The following is a 23,583-nucleotide window of genomic DNA, read 5'->3' as shown; positions in this document are numbered from 1 at the left end:
CTAAAGCGCAGTCTCCTCAATTATGAAATCCAGACAATTATTATTGACTTATCAATAACAGCTTCTGCTAATACCAAACACCTATCACTTGGCACAAAGGCAATCAGCAGAAAAAAGACAGCCCCTACTCTTAACTTAGATGTATATGTAAACTGTCTAGTTTCAAACTAACATTTGATAAAATTTGTAAAAATTTTATCAAAAACTAGAGCACATGTCTGAAGAGTATGTTATTTGACTTTATTAAATAACTGATTTATTAGGCTAACAAACTGATACTTGATCTTGAAAATACTTTATTTTGGGCTTGAACTAGATAGAATCTTAAGTATGGGGCCTTTTAGTGTCAGTAAGAAAAATATGCACGAAAACAAAATAGTTAAGATTCACTGAGCACTTACTGTGTGTCATGCACGCTTCCGAATATTTTAAATATCTCGTTTAATTTTCACAACAACCTAGGGAGGTAAGTAATAGTATAATCCTGATTTTACTAAAGAGTAAATAGACAAAGAGAGAAGTAATCTGGCCAAGGTCACCTTGCTAGTAAGTAGTGAAACAGAAATTTGAAATAGGAAATACAGCTTCAAAATCCAAGCTCTCATTCAGCCACTACTTCCTTGCAAAGAAAAGCCAATGGGTTATGTAAACCTGAAAACTCTGAAAGTAACAAGCAAATTTTGTAATTTTCATTCATATTATAAATTATATTTATATTATAAATTACATATACTAAAATAAACTACTAAGAAGAATTAAAGGATATACAATTTTTAATTTATGAAAATTCCTTATATTTGCCCACCAATTATTTATTAGATTGTGTTTTCAGAACTTTTATAAAAGCATCTTTTGGAACTTCAACGTTGCCAACTTTCCTGAGTTTTTTCTTTCCTTCTGCTTGTCTCTTCAAAAGTTTCATTTTTCGGGTAATATCACCACCATACTGAAACATATTTTTAAAAATTGGAAGACCAAATCACTCCACAGAAACAATGATACAATTACATAGAGACATCAATACAACAACTTGACAATTATCCACGAGGCAGACATCTGCAAAGCTACCTCTCTAACCCCCTTTCTAGCAGATCCTAATTTTACTAACTTCTCAAAGAATGACAAAGGCTTTACTTATTTTTTTGGTATGGAGATGATCCCCAAGGAAACCCAGTACTACATTGTGCATGTCAAGGAAGAATTATCAGACTCCTTACTGATTCTTAAAATTTTGGATTATATAGCTGTAGTCTATATTGAAACTCACACAGGCATAAATGTTCCAGTCCCCATGCTAAGGATTGAGAAAGAGCATTTATCACTTAATTACTATAATAACTTGAGTTAGAATAATTCTTTTTTAATAGCTGAGACCAGCAAACTTGGCAAAGCAACAGAGGAGAGGTAGATTTCAGTTTCCACACTCTTCCCACTGTAAGACATAGCCATGGTCTTCAAAATCTTTCCTTATAAATTAGACCAACAAAACATGTTACCCTGATCATAACTGTTATATAAAACATTTTCTTAGGTATTACATATAAAGGAATTTTTATAACATGGAAAAATAAGAATGTGATCAAAGTGAATATGCTATCATAGTCAAGCTCAAATTTACCTGTTTAAAAAGAAAACTTGGATATGAAAGGGTATTATAAAAACCAACAATGGAAACCAATGTATTTTTACCCCCTTTGATTTTAAACTCATAAAACAGATATATTAAAAAGTAGAATATAGGTAGATACGTACACATTTTGCCAAAACATTTTTCCTATAAGCTTTCACACTGCAAAAGAGGAAATTTTGTATAAGTACATAACTTCATCATACTATTTAAAGGTACTTTATTTTTAAAAACAATCTCCCCTTTACTAAGGATTTAAATGACTGTGTCATACCTGTGTAAAACTGCTGTACGCAAATAATTGTAGCTCAAATGCTCTTGTATTTGAAAGTATTTGGGATGAAACAAAATGAATTCAACATGAATATCAATAAATTTTATTAAGAATAAAAAAAGGTCAAGGCTTGTGGGTAGTCTTGATTAGGCCAAATTCAAGTATGGTGTGACCTTGATTACAAGAATTATATAAGGTCATTTCTGGCTCAACCTAAAAATACTACCACTGCTACTTCCAAAAAAATTAACTAAAAATGGTTATCTTATTACTCCTCCGAATGGGGGTCAAGAGCGACTAGGAATATAAAGAATAATGTATTACTTTTATAAAACCCATTTCATGGTAAACTGAATTTTAACAATCCAGGGTAAACTGAATCTTCAGGGCCATCCAAATAGGTATAAACTAACCTATTTCTACAATGTTTCTGAGAAATTTGGAAGGATCAGAATTTTGAAAATAGCTCCATTAGTATGTATTCCATAAGATGTATTCATGCAACACAAAATTTCTAGCTAAAGCAAAATAGTGTTAAGAAATGAAATTCACTGCAAATATAGGCATAAAATTTATCCCAAGACTTTAAAAATGATGGTTGTATTTCACCACTACTGATACATTAGCTTTGGGTTAAGCTAGAATTGAACAGCAATTCCCAACTGAGGAGATACTTCTGATTTCCCAGAAGTTTTATGATCAAGGAAAGGAAATGGGAAATGCTGCAAGATACTTCCTACACTTACTGTTAGAGCAGCTTATTCAATGTCCTGATTTATACATCACATTTCATGAAAAAGACCCGTTTTCTACACAAATTAGCCTATCTTCTGTGTCTACTGTATCACATCTGAGGTCCTTAAACTAGAATGCAAAGCCTAACATGATATTAGCATTCATTCCTCTCTCACCTTTCTGATTTACAACCTCACTAGCTCTGAGGAAGTGATATTAAATGCTTTAAGGAAAAATCAATTTAGTTTTGTCTTTTTGAAGAATATCTCCAAAACCTTTTCAGTTTCAGTTCCTATTAGCTTACAATCTACTTAAAGGTATAAAACCATAAAAACTTTACAGAAATTCTTTACCCAGGAAATTCAGTACAGTCATTCAGTAAACTGAGTGGAAATAAAGCAATTTCTCAAACCCATCTACATTATATTAATAATTGTAAATAATATCACCCAAAAGTGTTATATAAGTAATTCAAAGTAACAATCATCACTTAAATTAATGGAATTAAGAGTCACATTAGTGTTTCTACAAGTAGGAATAAAGCTTAGGCCAATGTTAAGTCATATTTTTCAATATTCTTTCATTTTCTAGGTATATCATTTCTAAAACCAACCCAGGAACAAAAACCAATTTCAACTTACGTTTCTCTTGCAATGATTTTACTTCCAATAGCAGCTTGAATTGCTATTTCAAACAGCTGCCTAGGAAGAGAATCCTTCAGACGTTCACATATGGCTTTGCCAACAGAGTGTGCTTTGTCTCTGAGACAGAAAATGCAACTATTTACATATCATAAATAAGAATGTTTAAAGTAGCTTTCTAGTCCATATGCATAATCAACATAAAGGTGATTTCTTAAGGAGGTTCAAATGGAACTCGTTTAGCATCAACATCGCTTACTCTCTGAATCATAATGACTTTTCTGATTGCAAAATAACATGATCTATTACAGAAAATCTAGAAAAACATACATTAGAGAATAAAAACCATTCTTGATGCCCCTCCCCTCACCCATAGAAAACTACTGTTAAACATTTTAGAATGTTTATTTTAAACATATATCCTTCTAGTTATTTTTCTGCATCCATACTTGTATTCATTTTTTACAGTTTGGATCAGAGTATATATGATATATTCTACCTTTTTATTTAATATATATTTTTTAAGTCACTATATATTCCACAATACAGTTTTAATGGCTTAAAATAATAGATTATTACATAGGTGCTCCATAATTTATTTTAACCAATCTGCTATTTCTTGAACATGTAGGGTATTTCTTTTTTCATTATTATAAATTTTTTATGAAGATAAAAAACATTTTGTTCTCAAAAAAAACATTTTGTTCTCAATTCAAAATCTCTCATAAAGTTTAAAAACCATTTTCTTTTACTTTGTCTTACCTGTATGGGGAAGGGCACCATTTTAAGGGCAACATTTCTTTCTATGACATTATTCTTTTTGGCTATCATAATTCTATTCTCCTTTTATATTTTTAAAGTTTGGAAAGAAAAGCATGGAAGAATAATGGAAGGAAAAACTAGTAAAGGGAAATTTAATTAATTACCTTTAAAAGTTTTCAAAATATAGCTGTCAAATAAAAATGAGCAACCAACTGTTAAATAAAAACACGTCAAAAGTCGTTCCTTTCGTATTCCATGATTAGTTTCTGTTCAACTTACTTGTGTACAACAGTTACTAGCTCTTCTACAATATTTCCATTCAGTAGAATATCCATTTTTACAAGTTCTGCAGTCTGGTAGCCTGCATCTTCATAATCAAAACTAACAAGGAAAAATGTCCAAGTGATAAACATTATATTTCCCAAGAGATTACATTTTTCTTTCTTTCCAAAATATCTTTTTTCTACCCCCTTCTCTACTCCCACCAAAAGATCTTACTTTCCATCAAAATAGTACATATACTTTTTAGATGAATGGATCTAAGTGACCACAGTAAGAAAGCAACTTCCTCATCTTTTTACATTTATGAGATGAGAGGCGAAAGCCAGGGCAACATGCTCTACAAAAGGAAGGAAAAGAAACTAGTAAGCCAGTCTAGGAAAATGGATGACTGAAAGCAAATGTCACCTTCTTCCCAATGTTCCGTCCCAGCAACTGGCTGACTGTAGACAATAGTTATACTAATAGGTCATTCTCAGATTCATGAGTTGGGTTTCTATTTAGTTTTCTATTACCAGTTAAACAAATGCTGTGGAAACGATAAACATCCAATAATAAATGAGATTTTTGGATTTCATATATAGCTCTTCAATTTGAACCTTCACAGGCCTTTTTTGAGGCTAAAATGAGTTCATACACATAGGGCGCTTGAACAGTGCCTAGTAAATACAGAGCCTAGCCTAGCGCATATAAGCACTTAGTGTCAGCTATTACTAGTAACAATATGGTCAAAGCTTACAACGCTAGTCAAAACAAACATTAAACAAGAGTTTAACTTACAAACTTAAAGTCTAATGAGAAAGAAAATTTCAATTATGCTTCCATGTCTTCCCAATTATGGACAAGAACATGTATATTCCTATTGTCTTAATTTTAAAACAAACTGGTGCCCAGGGTTGCAAATATATTTGGTTTCTAAATGTTTTCAACAGGAAGGTCACAAAGTGATACTAATGCTCTCTAAAACCAGATTACTGCCTAAAGTGTTGCTAAAATCCTTCCTTTCTTCAACATCATTAAGCATTTACTAGATGAAAGACATCATCATATTAAGTACTATACAGGATACAAAGAGAGAAAACAGACATAGTCCCTAGACTTTCACCTTGTTTACAGCTTTATCATGTTCTGGTCTCCAAAATTTTAGAATTTAATTCATTTTTTGAAAAGAAACCATTATACAAATGTCTGTGTTTCCAAGCCAGCCCAATGGAAACCTAACCTCTACTCAAAACACGAGAATTCCAGTGCACTTGGAATGCAGGAAACAGAACTCCAAAAGGCTACTCACGGGGTGAGGGCAAACAGCTCTGTCAGGTTAAGTATCAGAAGCAGCCTCACTACAGTCTTTCTATAGCAAAAGAATCCTTCTTCTGACTCAGCTGCAGTAGACTCCTGCCATTTGGTATCAGAGAAATTGTTCCTGATCTCAATCCAGGAGAGATCTACAGCCTAGGCTACAAGGCCATGGACTGGGATGAAGTTTTGTTAGGAACTGACTGCATATGACAAACATCCATCTTGAACATAAGAATTACCTTAATTTTGGAAGCTGGAATTATTTTATTTTTACGAAGTTCAAAATAAACCGTGTTCTCTCATTTAATCTGAAATATATCCAAGTTTCCAAGCTCAAAGATTTCAAGACCACTTAACTGAGAAAGTGATCCCCAAAAGCAAACTACAATCAACAGACTTTTGTTAAAAATGTTTATAAAGACTTAGCAATCATTCTTTTGTTTATATTAATTGTTTAACAACATGCTGCCTCAATTCATTTTACTTTAAATTCCATTGCCACTTGTTCTCAAAGACGACATGGAAGAAAAACACTGAGTGACAAAGTATAAAAAATAAATTCTCATAGAAACAGAGGATTCCTTGGTATCAAGAGTTATGCTCTCTTTACTAAAAAGCTCATTTTATAAAGCTAAACTTCCGGTCACTGTAACATGTTCTTAAACACAGCAATTTTTCTTTGAATGTTCATTTTAAACACCCGTGCGCATACATGCGTGCATGTGCATGTTTTACAGATACAAATGTTCATTTTTCCCTTTACTTCCTCAGTATGTTTTATATTTCCTTTATACTCTATTATATGCTATACAGTAATAGATTTTAGGATACTAAGGGCATCTAGAGTCATTTACACCAACGAAAAATAATCCCCAAATACTATGCACCAAGTTCCTTGTTATTTAATATTAACTTTTCCTTCACTTTTATCAGGCTGTTCCTCCATGTACTTCTAGGGGATAAGACAGTGGTTTTCATGATGTAGACCATTTATTCCTGGCAAGACCAAGTTATTAAAGTGTTCGTACATATGGGGGCAAAACCAAGCATTTTTTACAGACTAAATATGTACTTCTATTTTTCAAATGTATACAGATGCTCCTAGGATTACATAACATACAAATACATTTTAAAAGGACCACTGAGATGACAACAGCTTTTTGAAATTATGGATAATTCTCAAAAACAGACAGGAGGAATACAACTCTTTTCGTAAAGAGGGCACTAAAATTTTTTCATTAAACAAGGGGTAATGGTTTGATGAATCAAAGGAACTCATTCTCCATGAGCAAATTCCAAGTACTCTGTGACACTTGTAAGGTTGCTCCAAGCCTAAACTTAGAGTGTGATTCTCAACTATCTTCAAGAGAGTTGAGATTGTTAAATAAGTGAAGTTACTAGTATACTCTTGTTGGTCAATGTTTCAAAAATATTGTCCATGGGGCCGGCCCAGTGGCATACTGGTTAAGTTCGCACACTCCACTTTGGCAGCCAGGGGTTCGTGAGTTCAGAACACAGGTGCAGACCCACGCACTGCTCATCCAGCCATGCTGTGGCAGCTTCCCATATACAAAGTAGAGGAAGATTGGCACAGATGTTAGCTCAGGGCCAATCTTCCTCACCAAAAAAAAAAAAAAAAAAAAAGGTCCAGGTATCTGAGTTTCCCATTAAATTTTTACCTAGCATATCCAGAAGACAAGGATTTCAAAGAATCATAAAAATCCACCACAATTTCATTCAAAGGGAAGAGATATTTAAGCATAACTCTATTTTGATCAATAAACATCATATCCGTCTCAACTGCTCTTCGAGCCTAAAAATTGAATAAAAAAATGTGTTTAATGATAGTCTATTCAAATAATGGTTTAAAACGAAGACAGACACATGTCAATTACCAACTTTAAAATTCCTTACAAATTCTAATAAAGACTGGGCAAAATGAAGGAATATTTAACGGTCTAGTAAAAATTTGTGAGCAATTTATAATACAGAGAGAACCATTTTGTATTTCAATTACAGTGTACTTGCTAACAAACCTTTTAATCCTTTGTCTTTATCTAATAATTTTTTTTTATATTTTTTAATTATACAGTATTTCATTTAACGATATATCAAATGTAACTACAGATAAAGTCAAAGTTCTAATTTCTTGTTGTACAAATAAAGAAACTTAGGTCCAGAGAAATTAAATGATTGAACAAAGTAATAATCTAGTTTGTGGTAACAGAATTAAAATTCAAGTCTACTAAGCATCATTTGAGGGTTCTTTCCAAAATATGTCAGAGTATTTCAAATAGGTATTTTTTGAGGAATGTGATTATATCCTTTTTGTGGATTAAATCATTATTACAATATTGCAAAAACTAAAGCAAAACAGGGAATACCTTTCAATCAAAGGTCTCTGAAGTATTATAATTATCTTTCAAACTATATTTAATTTCAACTACTCAGAAAGGCTAAAAGAAATTACACTTTAGCTACTCAGAACAAATAAGCATCCAATTTCCTTTCTTTGGGCTAAAGTATCAATTCAGTAAACTAACACAGATGATCAAAAATTCTGGCTATTTTTTTTATATAAAATCAAAATAATTTAAAGAGTATATGTATCTATATCTACATGTATAGATATAGATCTCTTTCTCTCTATATACATACATATAGATCTTTATAAAAATTTCTTATTAAATTCAATGTGCTCTGAAGAGAGAAATCTTTCAAAACCTGAGCTGGGAACTACTGTTTGAGAGGACTAAAACTTACTTTTGTATTAGATTGTATTACATTTATACCTGGCAAAGCATCATTATTTTTCCAGTATATTCATCTGGTGTGATAATGGTGCCCAAAACAACTGGCTCCAAATATTCTTTTACTTTTGATTTATCAGGGAATTGTGCAGGATTGATGATTGTAATTTCCTTTTCTCTGTATTCCTAAAAATAAGAAAAGTCACCAATAGTTAGAAAGAAATCTTAATATAATTACTATGTTTTTAAATTTCCTTTAATTTATAGTACATGCTAGAATTTATTGTTATTAAATTTGTTGGAATAAAAACAAAAGCATTCCTAAAAGTTAGAATATTATCTTAACATGCTTTAGATTAAGAAAACCTGCCAATTGTAATCATTTAATAACAATGATCAATAAGTAATATATTCTGGTTATTGACATTTACTAAACACACTTCATGTATCATTTAAAAACAAGTATGACCTAAGAATACATTTTAATCTGCCCCTTATAAGGGATTATAATTAGCTTCCTAGGTTAATTTTGTTGGAAAATATTTACAGATCCCAAAATTAATATTTGTTTAAAATGAACAGATTGCTACTTAGAGGGACTACAATATGGTCTCTATCATTAATCTGAAATCTAAAATTTCCTACAGCCATGTAGGAATGAAAGCTTTACTTTTCATAAGATAAATTATTTATAACCAAAATTACATTCTTAATTTTTGTGCTGGATTTAGAATAGTATTTTCAGTACTAAGTCTACTTTTTACCCTCGGTAACAGACAAGTATTGATAATGTGGAGATTTTATCTGGTTAAGAAAAATATTGCATAAATTAGTTCTCAAGTAGCTTCTCCATCATTAGTCGTAAGGTAATTCAATTTTTACTATTACTAATCAAGACATATTTAGTTTTAATAGCTAGTCAGCTACTGGTATACTAAAAAGTTTCTCTTGCATTCTGCATACACACACACACTTATTTATTTTTCCCTTGTATGCTGGTTCACAATAGTACCTTTATCAATTTTGCTGATGAAAGAACAGCTTTATACGGAACAGTAGGGGTTGTCAAAATAACAGAAGCATTATATTCCTGCTCTAGTCGCTGGTTGAAAACGTCCATATGCAGAAGTCCAAGAAATCCCAACCTAGGGGAGAAAAAGCCAAACTCCAAAATGTTTATGTCCCGGGGGCTCTATTTTCTTTGATGACTATATTGTTACTTTGTAGAGGAGGGGTGGAATCAAAGAGTCACTTGAGCAATTCACATCAAAATTAAATGCTAGCATAATTTCATTAAGATTCAAATTTTCCATTGGGATTCTATTTAAAATTGCTATAAAAATTATCCATAGAATATGAATCCACAGTGTGAAAAAGGCAGATATTGTTTTAGTTCACTTTACACTAATGGGATCTTATCTTCAGAATGTTCACGAGCAACAAACCATTTCAACTTTATTTTTCAATGAAAATGGGACCCTACAATGTAACTGAATCTTACCTCCAGCCAGCACCCAGGGCAAGGCTACTATCCCGATGAACCGTCACACTGGAATCATTTAAAGTCAGTTTTTCTAGAGCACTCTTCAGGTTATTATATTCAGATTGGTCTACAGGGTACATTCCTGGAGACACAATGATTTCTAATTATCACATGTGAAAAGCTGCCTACAGAACTAAGTTAATATACAATGCAGCCAAGTTCCAAATTAATCATTTAGCTTTTAAATTACTTTCCTAGATTTCACTGACCAAAATACTGGTTTGCTTAAAAGACTGTGAATATTAAGTTACATTGGCTTCAAAGTATCTTGCAAGTTTCATAGCCTTAATGAATTTAAGTGTGAATCTAGATTCACACTCCAAGCCACACTTTTATGCTTTTGCAAAAATATAGAGAAAACAAAAGAACCATGGGAATTAGGACTATTAAGAAAATATACTGTGTTCAGTTCAAGAAACAAAAGTGCAAGACATTCTACATCCACAAATGAAACTCTATCAGTAGATAAAAAACAAGGGTAGAAATGAAAACTACACTGAACTCTTAATCCTCTAGGGCAGATTACCCATTAAAATCAAAGATAAATTTTGCTTTTTTCAATTCACTGACAAAAACTATGAAGCTACTGACTCATCAGATTCTCTTTCCTCTCAAGTCCTCCAAAATCCAAATGACTGACACTGCCTAAACTTCGGGGTAAACAAAGTTCATAATTCCCAATGAGAGAGATACTGAAGGGAGAAAAATGAGGACTGGATGGATACCCAGCACAGGGTAACTTGATGACCTTCAATTAGGTCTTCCTCTTTCAAATGTCTGTAATAGCACACAGAAGTAAAAGGTTGTGAAGTTACACATACGTGAGGTGACACTATTCCTTGCCATGTCTACACTAGTACAATACAATATTAAAGAAAGACCAGCAAAGAGGAAGGCACTCAGTAAACGTCCACTGATAAGTGGTAATAAAAACATCCCAATTAGAAAACTATTTCAAATACAATGACCTACTCTCTAGGGAAACAAGAAAGAAGTTCATATTATTACTATGCTCTTCTATATATCAGACCGCTTGTTTCTTAAGAGGTTGTTTCTTAAGAAGTCCTAAAAACATTTAGGAAATGATCTCCCAAATAAAGTTTCAGCAAACATATGAAATTAACTGATATTAAATAGCACACACACAAAAAAATTAAACAGTAACCTGGAATTAGCTGTTATTTAAGATGAGTATTTCTAGTAATTTTTATTTCAATTTACAGAATAAACTGGCCCTCATCCTTTGAATTCGTGAGCTCCTCACCTGCAAATACCATTGGTTTCGCTGATTTAAACCCAGGCAAGGGCTCCACTGGTTGTTTATGTAAATATAATGTATCTCCTATTTGTGCTTCAGTGACATCTTTCATCCCAGCAATCAGATAGCCCACCTGTCCTGCATATCTAAATAAAATCATTATATGGAAATATTTACTGCTACATGTTTCAAGTACATACTCAGAATTAGTTCTCTTTTTCCAGAAAATGATCACACTTTCCAAACAAAACCTCAACAAACTGAAAGTTAAGTGCTATGTATCAATGCTCAACTCTAAGGATTGTCAGCAAAAGAACATACCATGCTTTACAATCCATTACCAAGGACCTCTGCAACACAAGCCTAAGGGCTTCTTCATGACTCTGCCCACCTTTGCATTTTAAACAGCTTCTAAAATATAATGTAAATATAGTGAAACTGATAAGTGCAGAAATACAAAACACTTCTTGTAATGTCTATTTTACTAGCAAATTGTTAACAAATGTGCTTTAAAAAAGAAAAAAAGATAAATTTTTAACCAAGCAGAAAAACGAACTCTCAACAAATCTGACATCTATTTGATGTTCTTCTTGTAGGAAAAGAGCAAATCCCAAGATTTCAGAGTTTTGGTTTAAATTTTTTTTTAAAGCAAATTTCCTACATGATAACAAAGTAATTTACATTTAGGATGAGGTACAAGAATCTTAACTGAAGATGCAGTAATGGTCAATATATGATATATGTGGGCAGGACAGACTTTAGAAATATTTGAGTAAAATTAAAATAGACTTTATGACTCAAATAAAAAATGTAATGTGCACAATAGTGCTAATTTTAGACATACAACATTAAACTATCAAGGGTGACCTATATAGTCACCTAGTTCAATATCTCAATTTTTAAAGATAAGAAAACAAAAAACCGTACAAAGTTTCAGCTATGTGCCCACCGGTGATTTATCTCATCAGTACCTGGAGTATTGATGGGGTAGGCACTCAACAGATAACTGAGTCGAGTTCTAGGCTGGAACTCAGTTTTTCTAATGCATACTACCATGCTAACCCCACATGCCATGATTCTAGTTAATCAAAGTTTTATCATGAATTCCACACTAAAGAAAATAATATCAAATTTTCTTCACTACTTTTGTGTTGAAAAATCTGATTATAAAAAAATTTAATGTCAAAATTGATACCCAGTGTAGATATGGGTACCAGTGAGGGAACTCTCTCTTTTACTGTCTCATCAAATACATCAATATAGTACCCAACCTGCACCAGACCATAATAATACCTATGAGTAGTCAAAAGGAATAAAAACATATCAAATTTCTACTGTCTTTCATACATGAGATTCCTTTTTTTTTTAAATTTTATTTATTTATTTTCTCCCCCCAAAGTCCCAGTAGATAGTTGTATGCCATAGATGCACATCCTTCTAGTTGCTGTATGTGGGACGTGGCCTCAGCATGGCCGGACAAGCGGTGCGTTGGTGCGTGCCCGGCATCCGAACCTGGGCCACCAGCAGCAGTGCGCGAGCACTTAACCGCTAAGCCACGGGGCCGGCCCCCATGAGATTCCCTTTGAAAGACCATTCACTATATAGAAGCATTAAATAATCAGGTTTTGGTTTTTTCTAAGTTCCCAAATTGGAATCATTCTAAGCATACCGAGTTGAGAAAGGCAGAGAGAGAAACACATACAAATATTATTTTAATTACTAATGCAGGTTACTTACAGTTTATGAGTTTGCTGCTCATTAGGATTCAGAATTCCTATTTCATTAACTTCATATGTTTTGTGAGTATGTGCAGATGCAATTTTATCTCCTTGGGAAACCACTCCATCAAACAGTGCTACATTGGCTATCACACCCCTATACTGGTCAAAGGTGGAGTCAAATACCAAAGCTCTCAAGGGATTTTTTCGATGCACTTTAGGACTATCAAAAATAAGTAAAAAATAAATACACACATAATAAATTAAAATCTTAACAAAATGCCTATTTTTAAACTCAAATATTATGCTTAACTTATTCTAATACCTGAGAAAGATTGAGAACTGATAGCCAAAATAAAAGGAGCTTTCTATAAAATAAGGTATAATGCCTATTTTTATATTAGTTCAAATTCAACCTTGGGTTTTAAATAAATGACTGCTATAAAATTACTTATGAAACATGAAATATGTTTGTTCAGTACTAAAGCAAAGAACAATAATTGCCAATGTATTCAAGACTCTTTATTACAATGATTTTTAAGAGATCCCTATCATTGTTGTCTTTATTTTTCTGTACTTTGCCTTCCATATATTACTAAAAATAAATAAAAATTTATTCTCACTGACCACAAAAGTGTATTTGCCATAGCTACTAAGCGAAAATAACAGATCAAACTGATGGTCTTCGTACTATTAAAAGATAAACAAATAGTATAAAAATACCAAAATACTTACGGGGGTATTCTTTCGATGACTGCCTGAAGAACACTTTCAACATTTATTCCAAGTTTTGCAGAAATCTAAAAATATGTATGTGAAAAAATAAACATTTCAAGTTAAGACTCTACTTTTCTGTCCTGGTGACTGAGCTTTATGATCAGAAAAAAGGAAGAATTCTAACAGTTACCAATTTGTTTGACAAACATAGTAAAAGGAAGCACAAAACATACAGCATATTGATCCATGTCCAGTTAGGTGAGCCTGTGGTTCCTGGATTAAATTACAACAGCATTCTAATTATGGTACTGAAAAGTGCAGTCGATAAGAGTTCTAAATATCTGGGTAACAATCGGGACTATGCATGGAATGTATGACTTTGACCAAAATATATTTATTTGAGCTTCAAGTTCCTCATCTTATAAGTGAAGTGATTATTCATATCCTGCCTAAATCTTAAGGTGTTGTGTGGAGAAAATAAACAATATATGTGGACGACATACAGGTAATCATACGGCATATTATTACTATTGTTCTCAGTGACAAAGCAAACCAAAAGATTGAAAGCACATGTGCATGACTGACCTTTGTCATCACCAATAATCAGACTGTCTCTGAAATCTTGATTTCAAAACCCTTCCCTGAATACCAGCTCTTAGCCTCCATACTCCCTCTGGGTCAGTTTCTCAACTCAGCAATAATGACATTTTGGGCAGGATAATTCTTTGTTTTGGGGGCTACTGTGTGCATTGTAGGATGTTTGACACCATCCACGGAATCTCATCTACTCCTAAGATGCCAGTAGCACCCACCCCCAATTTGTGACAACAAAAAATGTCTCCAGGCATTGCCAAATGTTTCCTGTGAGGCAAAACTATCCCCTAACAAGAGCCAGTGCTCTGAACTCTAGTACCTTCTTTGCAACAATCCTCTCAGGTGACTACCTCTAAGCCACTGAATGCACTACTTTTTTTCATTATCCGTTAGACCCCTACCTCCTCCTTTTCATCCTCTCATAGATGAGACTCCAAGGTCCACTATTTACTATCACTCTGTTCAACAACTTTCTGTTCTCCGTCATAAGCAGCTGGTAAAGCTTCAAGTGTGACTGCATCCAACTATGTGCTTTTTCTATGCCTATAATCAGAGTAGCTTAACATTACTGGAGAAAAGTCAAGTAACTGGTCTGGCTGGCTTCTTGTGAATTCAAGACCACAGATCGCAATGTGCAGTTAACATTTCCTGGCAGTCCCAGAAAACGTCCCCTAGTAAGTTCACACTATCGCTCAGTAAGATATTTCACACATCGCTCAGTAAGATATTTCACACCATCGTTTTTTTCAATCCCCACATTTTCCCCTCCAGCCAATTCACTCTCAGATGATGACTTTGCCTCTTATTTAAGGAAACAGAAAACATAAAACACTGCCTTATCCAAATATACAGATCCATCTGCACTTAACACCCACAACCTCTTTGCCTTCTCTCATTATAATCTGAGAATTATTCCCACTTTGAAAATTCAATCCTTCCATGTTTCTATTCTGAATCATACTCCCTCTAATCCTTCCCAAGTTCTTACTTGTAACACCCCAAAAGTTGACAATACTGTAGTCTGATTTCTAGGACCTCTTCTTTACCTACACTTTCTCCCTAGGAAACCCCTTCCACTGCCATGGCCTCAATACCACATACATGCTAATGACTCCTAAATATTTATCTCTGACCCAGCCCTCTCCAGCCTGAATTGTAGATTTACTCAATATCTCTACTTCGGATGTCTAATAGACATTGCAAATCCATTATGTCCAAAACGGAGCTTTCTATTTTCCTCCCATATCTGTTCCTCCCCAAGTCCCGTCCATATTAATAAATACAAGTATTCAACCAGTTGCTCAAACCCAGAGCTTCCCTGATTTTTCCCTTTATTTCATGTCCTTACATGTAACCCATCAGCAAATGTATTGTGTCTACAAAATATACATCAAACTAGGTCCCTTCTCCAACATCACCAGGATATACTTGGCCACTACCATTCTGCACCTGGGCTATTACTGCAAGCTGCTTTCCCGTATCTCTTCTTACCCTTTTCTACTCCATTCTCTATAAGGCAACCTGAATGATCAGTTTATGTTCCTCTCTTGCTTTAAAAATCTTTCATTATTTTAGAATAATTTTCAAACTCTTTAACACAGCAAGAGTCCAAGTGTGACTTCATTTCTGCCTACCCCGCAAAGCCGTCTTGCCTAATTTGCCTCTCTGTTCCTTGAACACGCCAAATATGCCAAGCCTTTACACTTGCTCTTGCCTCTCTTCCTGGAAAGAACTCCCAACTCTTCATTTCTTCAGGTCTCAGTTCATTAAAGAGGACTTCCCTAAGTTACTCTGTATCACAGCATCTCTGTGAGTGCTGTGAGAAACTCACACACTTGAGAAAAAAGTGTGTGAAAAAAGATTTTCACACACTATGAGAAAAAAGATTTTTCCTTTGCTAAGTATGGCACTGCACCCGGAACAACACAATTTGTTGAATGAATTTCCTTGACAATATCTGTCTCATTCGATAATTACTATGCTTACTTCTTTGTTTCCTTATTTAATGACTGCCTCCCCAAGTAGAATATAAACACAATAAGACAAGGGTCTTGCCTGTCCTGTTCACTACTGCGCCCCTAGCTGGCACATACCAAATAAGTATCTGAAAAAATTTTGTAAAGATTTATTAAAATAAGAATAGTTCACTATACTTTAATATAACACAATCCAAGTTATGAAACCATAATTTCAGAATTGCTTTATAAAATGAAGTCCCTTTTCATAATAATAACCATTAAATTTTATATATATATATATCCAAGAAAGAAAAGTATTGCTTTTTCAGTTATTACCAAATTGTATGTAATCATCCATGGTGTTAAGGTTAAAAAAACGAACAAAAAAACAGTTCATCACCTAAAACTTGCTTTTTCAAACTTCAAATGAGACTGAAAGTAGAAGCTAAACATTATATTGTTGCACTGACATAATACACAAGCATGCCAGCACAGCACAGTTTGGCTGTGGCTATTTAACACATAAACCATCTTTACACAGTAAATAAAAAAACCCAAATTTAAAATAGAATCAACTTTGATATTAAAAAAAATCTATTGTTTCCTAAGATTATTACTACAGCTAGCTCTTTTATTAAAAAGCTCTTTGTCAATTCCAAGAGTGATACATATAAATGCCTTGAAATTAGTTTGAATCCACTCTTCAAGGAGAATATTTCCATAGAGGCAAAATGGAATACAAGAAATAAAACTGCAATTAGTTTCAGAAAGCCTATGTTTTAGTCCTGGCACAAGAGCTAACTAGATCTGTAATCTTAAGAAAGTAATAAAAGTTTTGAGCCTTCAGTCTTTAAACCATGTCACAAGAAAAATTCCTGTGGTGTCCTAACTATGTAAAAAGGATTTCTGGTGAGGATCAAATGAAATATTAGTAAAAATAACTTTGTAGAACTATTAAAACATTATATAATAATGAGCTATCAAATAGTATGAAATTTCACTTAGGCCAATTACCTGAGATTTTTAAAAGTATAACTGAGTCTTCAAAAGAAAGATATTTACCTTAATACATTCATCACTTGGAATATCAAACACCTTTTCAATTTGTTTTTCAACCCTTTCAGGATCAGCATTCTTCAGATCTATCTTAAAAAAAAAATTCATTATTCATACCTGCTTTTAACCTGACCCCTCTATGATTTTTTTCAAAGTATTAATGGGCAATACAATTTTAACAAGCATGGCCACTGAAAAATACATGGTAGAGAGCAGAGCACGCAAAAAGTTTAGACAGCTACGCAAGGCAGCAGAAGAGATCAATAACAATTTATCAATTAACACCACGTAACCTGATTTTTGCGTTAAGTTAGATATAACTTATGACAACAAACTGACTTACCTAAGGGCAACCTTGCTTCTTTTAAACTTAAACTCCAGTAACAAAAAATATCATTGAAGACAACGCAGACTTAATTTATTAATTTTAATACATTCAAGGCAAAGTTTATCAACATGGCTCAGTTTAGCACTTAACTGTCATGTTTTATTGCTTCCTCCTAGATCATATGCTCCTTTTCTTTTCCTATATATAGTTTAGTGTAACAGACCTATTTGGGCAGCTCTGCATCCCTTTCCTACGGAAAGAGCCCTCCATCACTCTCTGTAATTCAGGGAGACTATCTTCTCAATTACGTGAAAGGTTATAGGAGTTTGCGTTGCAATTCTACCACACGCAACTCAGAGATGAATTCCACCAATATATTTAATAAATAGTTGAAGATCCCTCATATAAAAAATAGTACACTTGATATCCAAACACTAAATAGACTTTTAGAAAATAAAATAATAAATAGCATTGTTTTCTCATTGTAATTACCTTGTTTATAACTGGAATTACTGATAGCTGTGCTTCAAAGGCAAGAAAGAAGTTTGCTACAGTTTGGGCTTGAATACCCTGGAAATATCAAGACACAAGATACTGAGATGATCATTCCATCATCTATCACAAAACTTGCACAGTCATCCCTCCGTATCTGCTGATTGGTTCCAGAACCATACCCTCCTTCCCCCAGGGATACTAAAATCCACGGATGCCCAAGTCCTTTACATAAAATGGCTTTTGTCGAAAGTATTTGTATATAACCTATGCATATCCTCCCATATACTTTAAATCATCTCTAAATTACTTATAACACCTAATACAATGGAAATGCTATGGAAATACTTGTTATACTGTATCGTTTAGAGAATAATGACAAGAAATAAAGTCTATACATGTTCAGTACAGACACAACCATCGTAGGCCTTTCAATCCGACGTTGGTTGAATCCTTGGATGTGGAACCCACAGATACGGAGGGCCAACTGTAATTCAAAACCATTCCACACATCTTCATCAAAAGCAGAGGTATAAAGCAAACTATGGTATCTATACTCCATGCATCTGGATCATTTCCTGTGAAAATTGCTTTCAGTTCCGGAATCATTAACTGAAGGGCACTATGTTAGGCATTGGAGACACAACCGTGAAACATGAACCGTTACGATCATCAAAGCCAACTAGAGGACACAGCCATGTGATGCAGTTTATAAAGCCCACTATTATATATATAAGGTAGAAATTGACTTTCCCTGACAGGATCAGGGAAGGTGCAACACAATAAAAAAAGCATCTTTCGGTTTTGAATGAAGAGTTTGTGAGAAACTGAAATAAATCAAAAGCTTACTTTAAATAGTGTATCATAGCTCTTATATGGTCATCTGCTGAATATGTTCCTATGTTTATGCCATAAAAGGATCTGTTAATATTATTTACGTTTCTTTAAACCTAACACTTCCCAAATTATTACCTTAAAATCACCCCAAATGGCCCGAAAACTAAAGATTTGTTTTCAAGTTCTGCTGAAAACTGATATGGAAACTACTGATTAAGAACTGCTAAAAACTGAGTTTTCTGGTAGGATGCATATATGACATTACACTTCAGTAAAAAATGCAACCATCTCTTACACAAGTCCTCCAATCAGCTTAAAAATATTAAAGGATGAACTAGTCCATTTCACAGAATGCTTTAGTGCAATAAAACTTCAAACTAACATGACCAAAGCATATGATTTTGGTTAAGTACTACAATAAATCTTATTTTTTCCAAACACAAAAATTCTATTTCCAAAACACATTTTAAAGAAAACCTCCTGAAATAACCAAAGAAGCACATCATATAAAATGAAAAGTACCTACCTCATTTGCATCAACCACAAGTAAAACACCCTGGCAAGCAGAGAGTGACCTGGAGACTTCATAACTGAAATCAACATGGCCCTGAGAAACAAAAAACATTGATGTCTCGAAATGTTAGTGATAATTTTTTTAGGGAGGTGCATTATGGCAAATCTACTGACTCCACCTGATAAAAAGTCAGGGGGTTTCTTTTTTTTTAGCCTGCACTTGTGAAACAATTTACACGAACATTAGGGAACTGAGAAAATAAAAAGCAAAGTTCAGCGTTTAATGTTTAGTTGAAAAACTAAACAAGAATTTGTACTATTAGTACAAGGCTGACTTTAACAAGAAAGACAAAATTAGTATTAAACTTACTGGTGTATCAATGAGATTTAAAAGGTACTGCTTTCCTTCATAATTATAGAAGAGAGATGCTGTCTGTGCTTTAACAGTGATTCCTCTTTCTCGTTCCACTTGCAATTTATCAAGAACTTGCCTATTATTCTTTGTTTTATCAATTGTCCCTATAAACAGAAACACTTGATATTTCTATGTGCTTTTAGAAAGAGACAATACTACATATAAAATTAAAACTCAAATTTTAAAAAGCATGGTAAAAGTAATTACCAATTACTCATTGACATCAATTAAGTATATAATATAAAATGAAAATACCTGTTAGTTCCAGGAGCCTGTCAGCTAAAGTACTTTTGCCATGATCCACATGTGCAATGATACTGAAATTTCTAATATTTTCAACAGGGAATCCAGACATGTCAATTTTTTCCTAGAAAGAGCAGAGAAATATTACATTTGAGCATAAATTTTGTACAGTATGAAACAAGTATACTAAGTGTAAGAACATTCTTTTCGTCTTCTTTGGACTATTTCATTTATAGAATTATACTGTTTATATTATTCCATTATTCTAACAATAAAGAGATGTATGGCTAAACTCATATTACAAGCAATGGATTACAATAAGACTCACCAAATACATCAGTTTCACTGTCAAAGGTGACGCTACAGCTAAGTAGAATTCTCTTATAATATTCCCACCACTTAGACGGCCAATGAGGAACTGACTTTATTTTCATGAATGGAGAACACAAGATACCCAGAACTTCTTAACAGCCTTAGAGGGCATGGTCTAATAAAACCTCCTCAGGCTGAAAGAACAAAAGGAAATTCTTGGCCCTCATCGTACATTTAATCACCAGAGTCAGATCTATTTAAAAACCTGTGCTTCTATTAGAGTCTACAAAAGTTTAATCTAAATACAATTTTGTCACTTGGCAATTTCTCTGGAGAAAGAGAAAAAAGATCACACCACCAAAAAAGGCTCTTAATTATCACTTAAAACTCAAAATTATTTTAAAACGAAACTCCTGATTTTTACCGTACACATCTTCTTTAATGTTTTACTGTGAGGCATTACAAACTGCTAAAAATTGGTATTCAAGTAAATTATGTCAGTTTTTTGTATGTTATTTTCCCAATCAAATCTATTTCATAGCAAAAAAATGAAATTACAATAAAATATAAAAACCTCATGAGCTTTAAGTTTCCTTTTTATAAGTGCTCCAATACAAGACAGACAGTAAGGGTGCAAATGTATTTGTAAGAAATTCTGCAAAAAAACTAAACCTGATTTGTTTGCCCTGTACATTTTTTTTCCGCCATTCAATTCACAAGATATTCAGGACCGCACCACTTTTAAGCACTTTGAATTGCAACATAAATCTATTTAAAATTCCACAAGGCATTTTAGAAAAGGGCAAAATTGATTAATTATACAGTCTTATTTTTTTTTCCAGTTACTCCCACCTTGCATTCAATTACTTCACTTTTCTGCCTAAACTACCTCTCTTCATAGTTATCAGACAGCGTAGTTTTTAGAGTTGCTGAACCGCAGCCCCCTTCTCCAACCATAAGAACAGAGTCAGAATTACACAAGTTCGCGTTGTCTGAGGTAAAATGAAATAATAAAACAAACAGAAGCTAAAGCATACCCAACACTTCTTATATTCTAGGTATTGGACTAAAAAGTTCTATGCCTTACATCGTGCGATCCTCATACATATGATGTTTTATTAGTACCTCATTCACCAAAAGAAGAAATAGTCTAGTCACAGAAAGGTCAAGTAACTTCCCAGGGCACAAGACTAACAAGTTGCAGGAAAATGGAGTACTGGCAGCTTCTTCGGTAGGCTTGCAGGAGAATTAACGTAATACATGCAAAGCGCTTAGGGCACTGCCTCCCATAATCAATCAATGACTTAGTTACAAACTAGGAAACTCAGGAAGTGACTTGCCCAAGGTCACACTGGTGAGCGGCGAAGGATTCAGATACCCGAGCAAAGCCTGCTCTCAGATCTGTCTCCACAGAATCGCAACCCGCGTTCACGGGTAGGCCGGGGAAGCCCTTCACATTTCCAAATTCGCAAGGAGCTGCCTCCCAAGTTTTAAAACCTGTCTGATCAGAGACTAAGCGGCGGTCACCTTGCGGTCTGCAGAGCTGCAGAGCCTGTCCGGGGCCCTGCACTCGGCAGCGGACCCACCGCTCGGCATGAGGTGAGGTCCGGGGAGGCCCCGATGCGCGGCCCCTGTGGCCGACGCCGCGAGCGCGCGTCCGCGCCACCAGCCCCGGCCCGCAAGAGTCCACATCCTCCCGGGCGACGGAGGCGTCACGAGAGGATCCCGAAACGCGACGGCGCCATCACCGGCGGCTCGGCTTTCCCCAGGACGTCCCACCAGGGGCCCGCGGACAGGACTCAACCAGGCTTTCGGAAGCCGAGAAGAAAACGTACCACACACAGCACCGCCCACCTAGCGGCCCCGGCGGGACCCTGGAGACGCAGCGCCACGCCCCTCGGCCGCACGACGCACGGCGCCGTGACGTCAGCGTGCCTCCGCGCGCGGCCGTAAGGAAGTCACGTGAGGGGAAACTCTCGCGTAGTTTAAGTCGTGCTCTTAGTCCGGGGTATTAGGCTGCTGCTAAATTGCGAAATAATATTGCGACTTCTAAAATGTGGAAGTCGAAATATATTCCATACGTTGTCGGTGATATCGCTAATATTTCAGCGGACCTGAAAGGAAACGGAAGATAAAATTGATTGCAATAATGTGTCCGAGGAAAGTTTTGCCCAGAAGTGAAGGTGGAAAAAATTGACACACTGAACGCCCTGATGTCTCCATCATCTTCAAGTTGCGACTTCAACAGATGTTCGCCTTGCAGAGGGCAGAGCGCTGGCTGAGTAACGTGAAGGATAATGGAAGGAGACCACATCCGTTGGTCTGTCTCCCGCTGTCTCCTTTGGGCTTGTCTGGAATATCCAGGGTTTGGTGCAGAGGAAGGTGATAGCAGCTGTGTTAAGTTCACTGCTGTATTGTTTCTAGTTTGTGCTTGGGACTACTATACATTAAAACAGTACTTGATAAACCACTAATTGCTACTGTCACCGTTGCTAAAGAATAAACTTTACAGCCACCTTGACATGCAATGAACGCAATAATTCATAATATTGTATATACATCGCAGTTGCCCAAAGTGCAATAATTTGCGTATTATTTTCATTTTCACCGTGTCTTCATACTGCTGTTATAGACTTAATATTTTTCTTTAAATCAACGTACCTTTTATACTTAAATGAATTTATTTTAAAAGAAAAATTGGTATCATTCCGGTAAATGGAAGAAGCACTATGACATAAAAATAAAGAACCAGTAAAAATAAGTGTAATGAATAAGAAATGTGATTCAGTTCTAGCTGTTACCTGCTAAAGGCTCTGAATCTTCTGATTAAAAAGGAGATTAGCAAGCATTAGAGAAGGATTTAAAAGCAGCACCAAACTGAGATTTTTCTCCTTGACCTAATCAGCAGTACTGAAATAAAGTTGAAAGGAGAATTTTCTCTGTGTGATTCAGTGCCCTTACCGGCCTATTTCTCACCTAAAATCAACTTGGTACCTCCATTAGTCTCACACTTTGAGAATACTGCAGTATCTTGTATGGTTGACATTATATTCCCAAACCCACAGATGAAATATGTATTCATTAGAAGAATACTCAGTAAGCATCCGTGTGTCAAGTAATGTGCTAGATGTGGAAACTCAGAGAAATTAAGCCAATTGTCTGAAATCACATAGTAGGTAAATGGAAAAATCTGTATTTGAATCCGAATTGTTAGAAACCAAGCTCATCACTC

At 34.6% G+C, this 23,583-nt stretch overlaps 2 protein-coding genes across 4 annotated transcripts in view; one reads left to right on the top strand and one right to left on the bottom strand.

Moving 5' to 3' along the window:
• Positions 1-11,153, top strand: part of GNPDA2 (glucosamine-6-phosphate deaminase 2) — a 40,876-nt gene extending 29,723 nt beyond the window's left edge. Inside the window, exon 7 of the mRNA XM_087434261.1 lies at positions 11,134-11,153. Within this exon, the coding sequence (XP_087290387.1) occupies positions 11,134-11,138 (5 nt within the window). The 3' untranslated portion in view covers positions 11,139-11,153. The remainder of the gene's footprint in view (positions 1-11,133) is intronic.
• On the bottom strand, positions 756-22,207 carry GUF1 (GTP binding elongation factor GUF1). 3 transcript variants are annotated; one of them, XM_087434257.1, is made up of 17 exons: positions 22,187-22,207; positions 20,052-20,163; positions 19,752-19,900; positions 19,395-19,475; positions 18,032-18,109; positions 17,218-17,301; positions 13,622-13,686; positions 12,906-13,109; positions 11,175-11,314; positions 9,869-9,992; positions 9,380-9,512; positions 8,410-8,553; positions 7,297-7,430; positions 4,319-4,420; positions 3,278-3,397; positions 1,753-1,789; positions 756-946 (listed from the first exon to the last, which is right to left on the bottom strand). In XM_087434257.1, the coding sequence occupies exons 2-17, from the start codon at positions 20,149-20,151 to the stop codon at positions 809-811; spliced, it is 1,833 nt and encodes a 610-aa protein (XP_087290383.1). In that variant the 5' UTR covers positions 20,152-20,163; positions 22,187-22,207; the 3' UTR covers positions 756-808. The 3 variants fall into 3 exon arrangements, with proteins under 3 accessions (XP_087290383.1, XP_004419081.1, XP_087290384.1); XM_004419024.3 differs by lacking the exon at positions 22,187-22,207 and adding an exon at positions 21,879-22,180; XM_087434258.1 differs by lacking the exon at positions 22,187-22,207 and adding an exon at positions 21,477-21,775.
• Positions 22,208-23,583: the final 1,376 nt, after the last annotated feature.

This window comes from Ceratotherium simum, chromosome 8 (genome assembly GCF_057802395.1).
Source record: "Ceratotherium simum simum isolate JZ-2026a chromosome 8, ASM5780239v1, whole genome shotgun sequence".
Classification (NCBI taxonomy): domain Eukaryota; kingdom Metazoa; phylum Chordata; class Mammalia; order Perissodactyla; family Rhinocerotidae; genus Ceratotherium; species Ceratotherium simum.
Note: the sequence above shows the minus strand (reverse complement) of the source record. Positions and strands in the feature narration are given on the sequence as shown.

Bases quoted from the DNA above. Each gene is read 5' to 3' on its own strand.
- GUF1 (XM_004419024.3), bottom strand. From the start codon at position 22,043: ATGTGGACTCTTGCGGGCCGGGGCTGGTGGCGCGGACGCGCGCTCGCG. The intron at 13,110-13,621 runs GTAAGTATTTTG...TATTTTTGATAG, and splicing joins GTCATCGAAAGAATACCCCC to TCCTAAAGTGCATCGAAAAA. The intron at 4,421-7,296 runs GTAAAAATTTAA...TTTCCTTGTTAG, and splicing joins TTGTCTTCTGGATATGCTAG to TTTTGATTATGAAGATGCAG.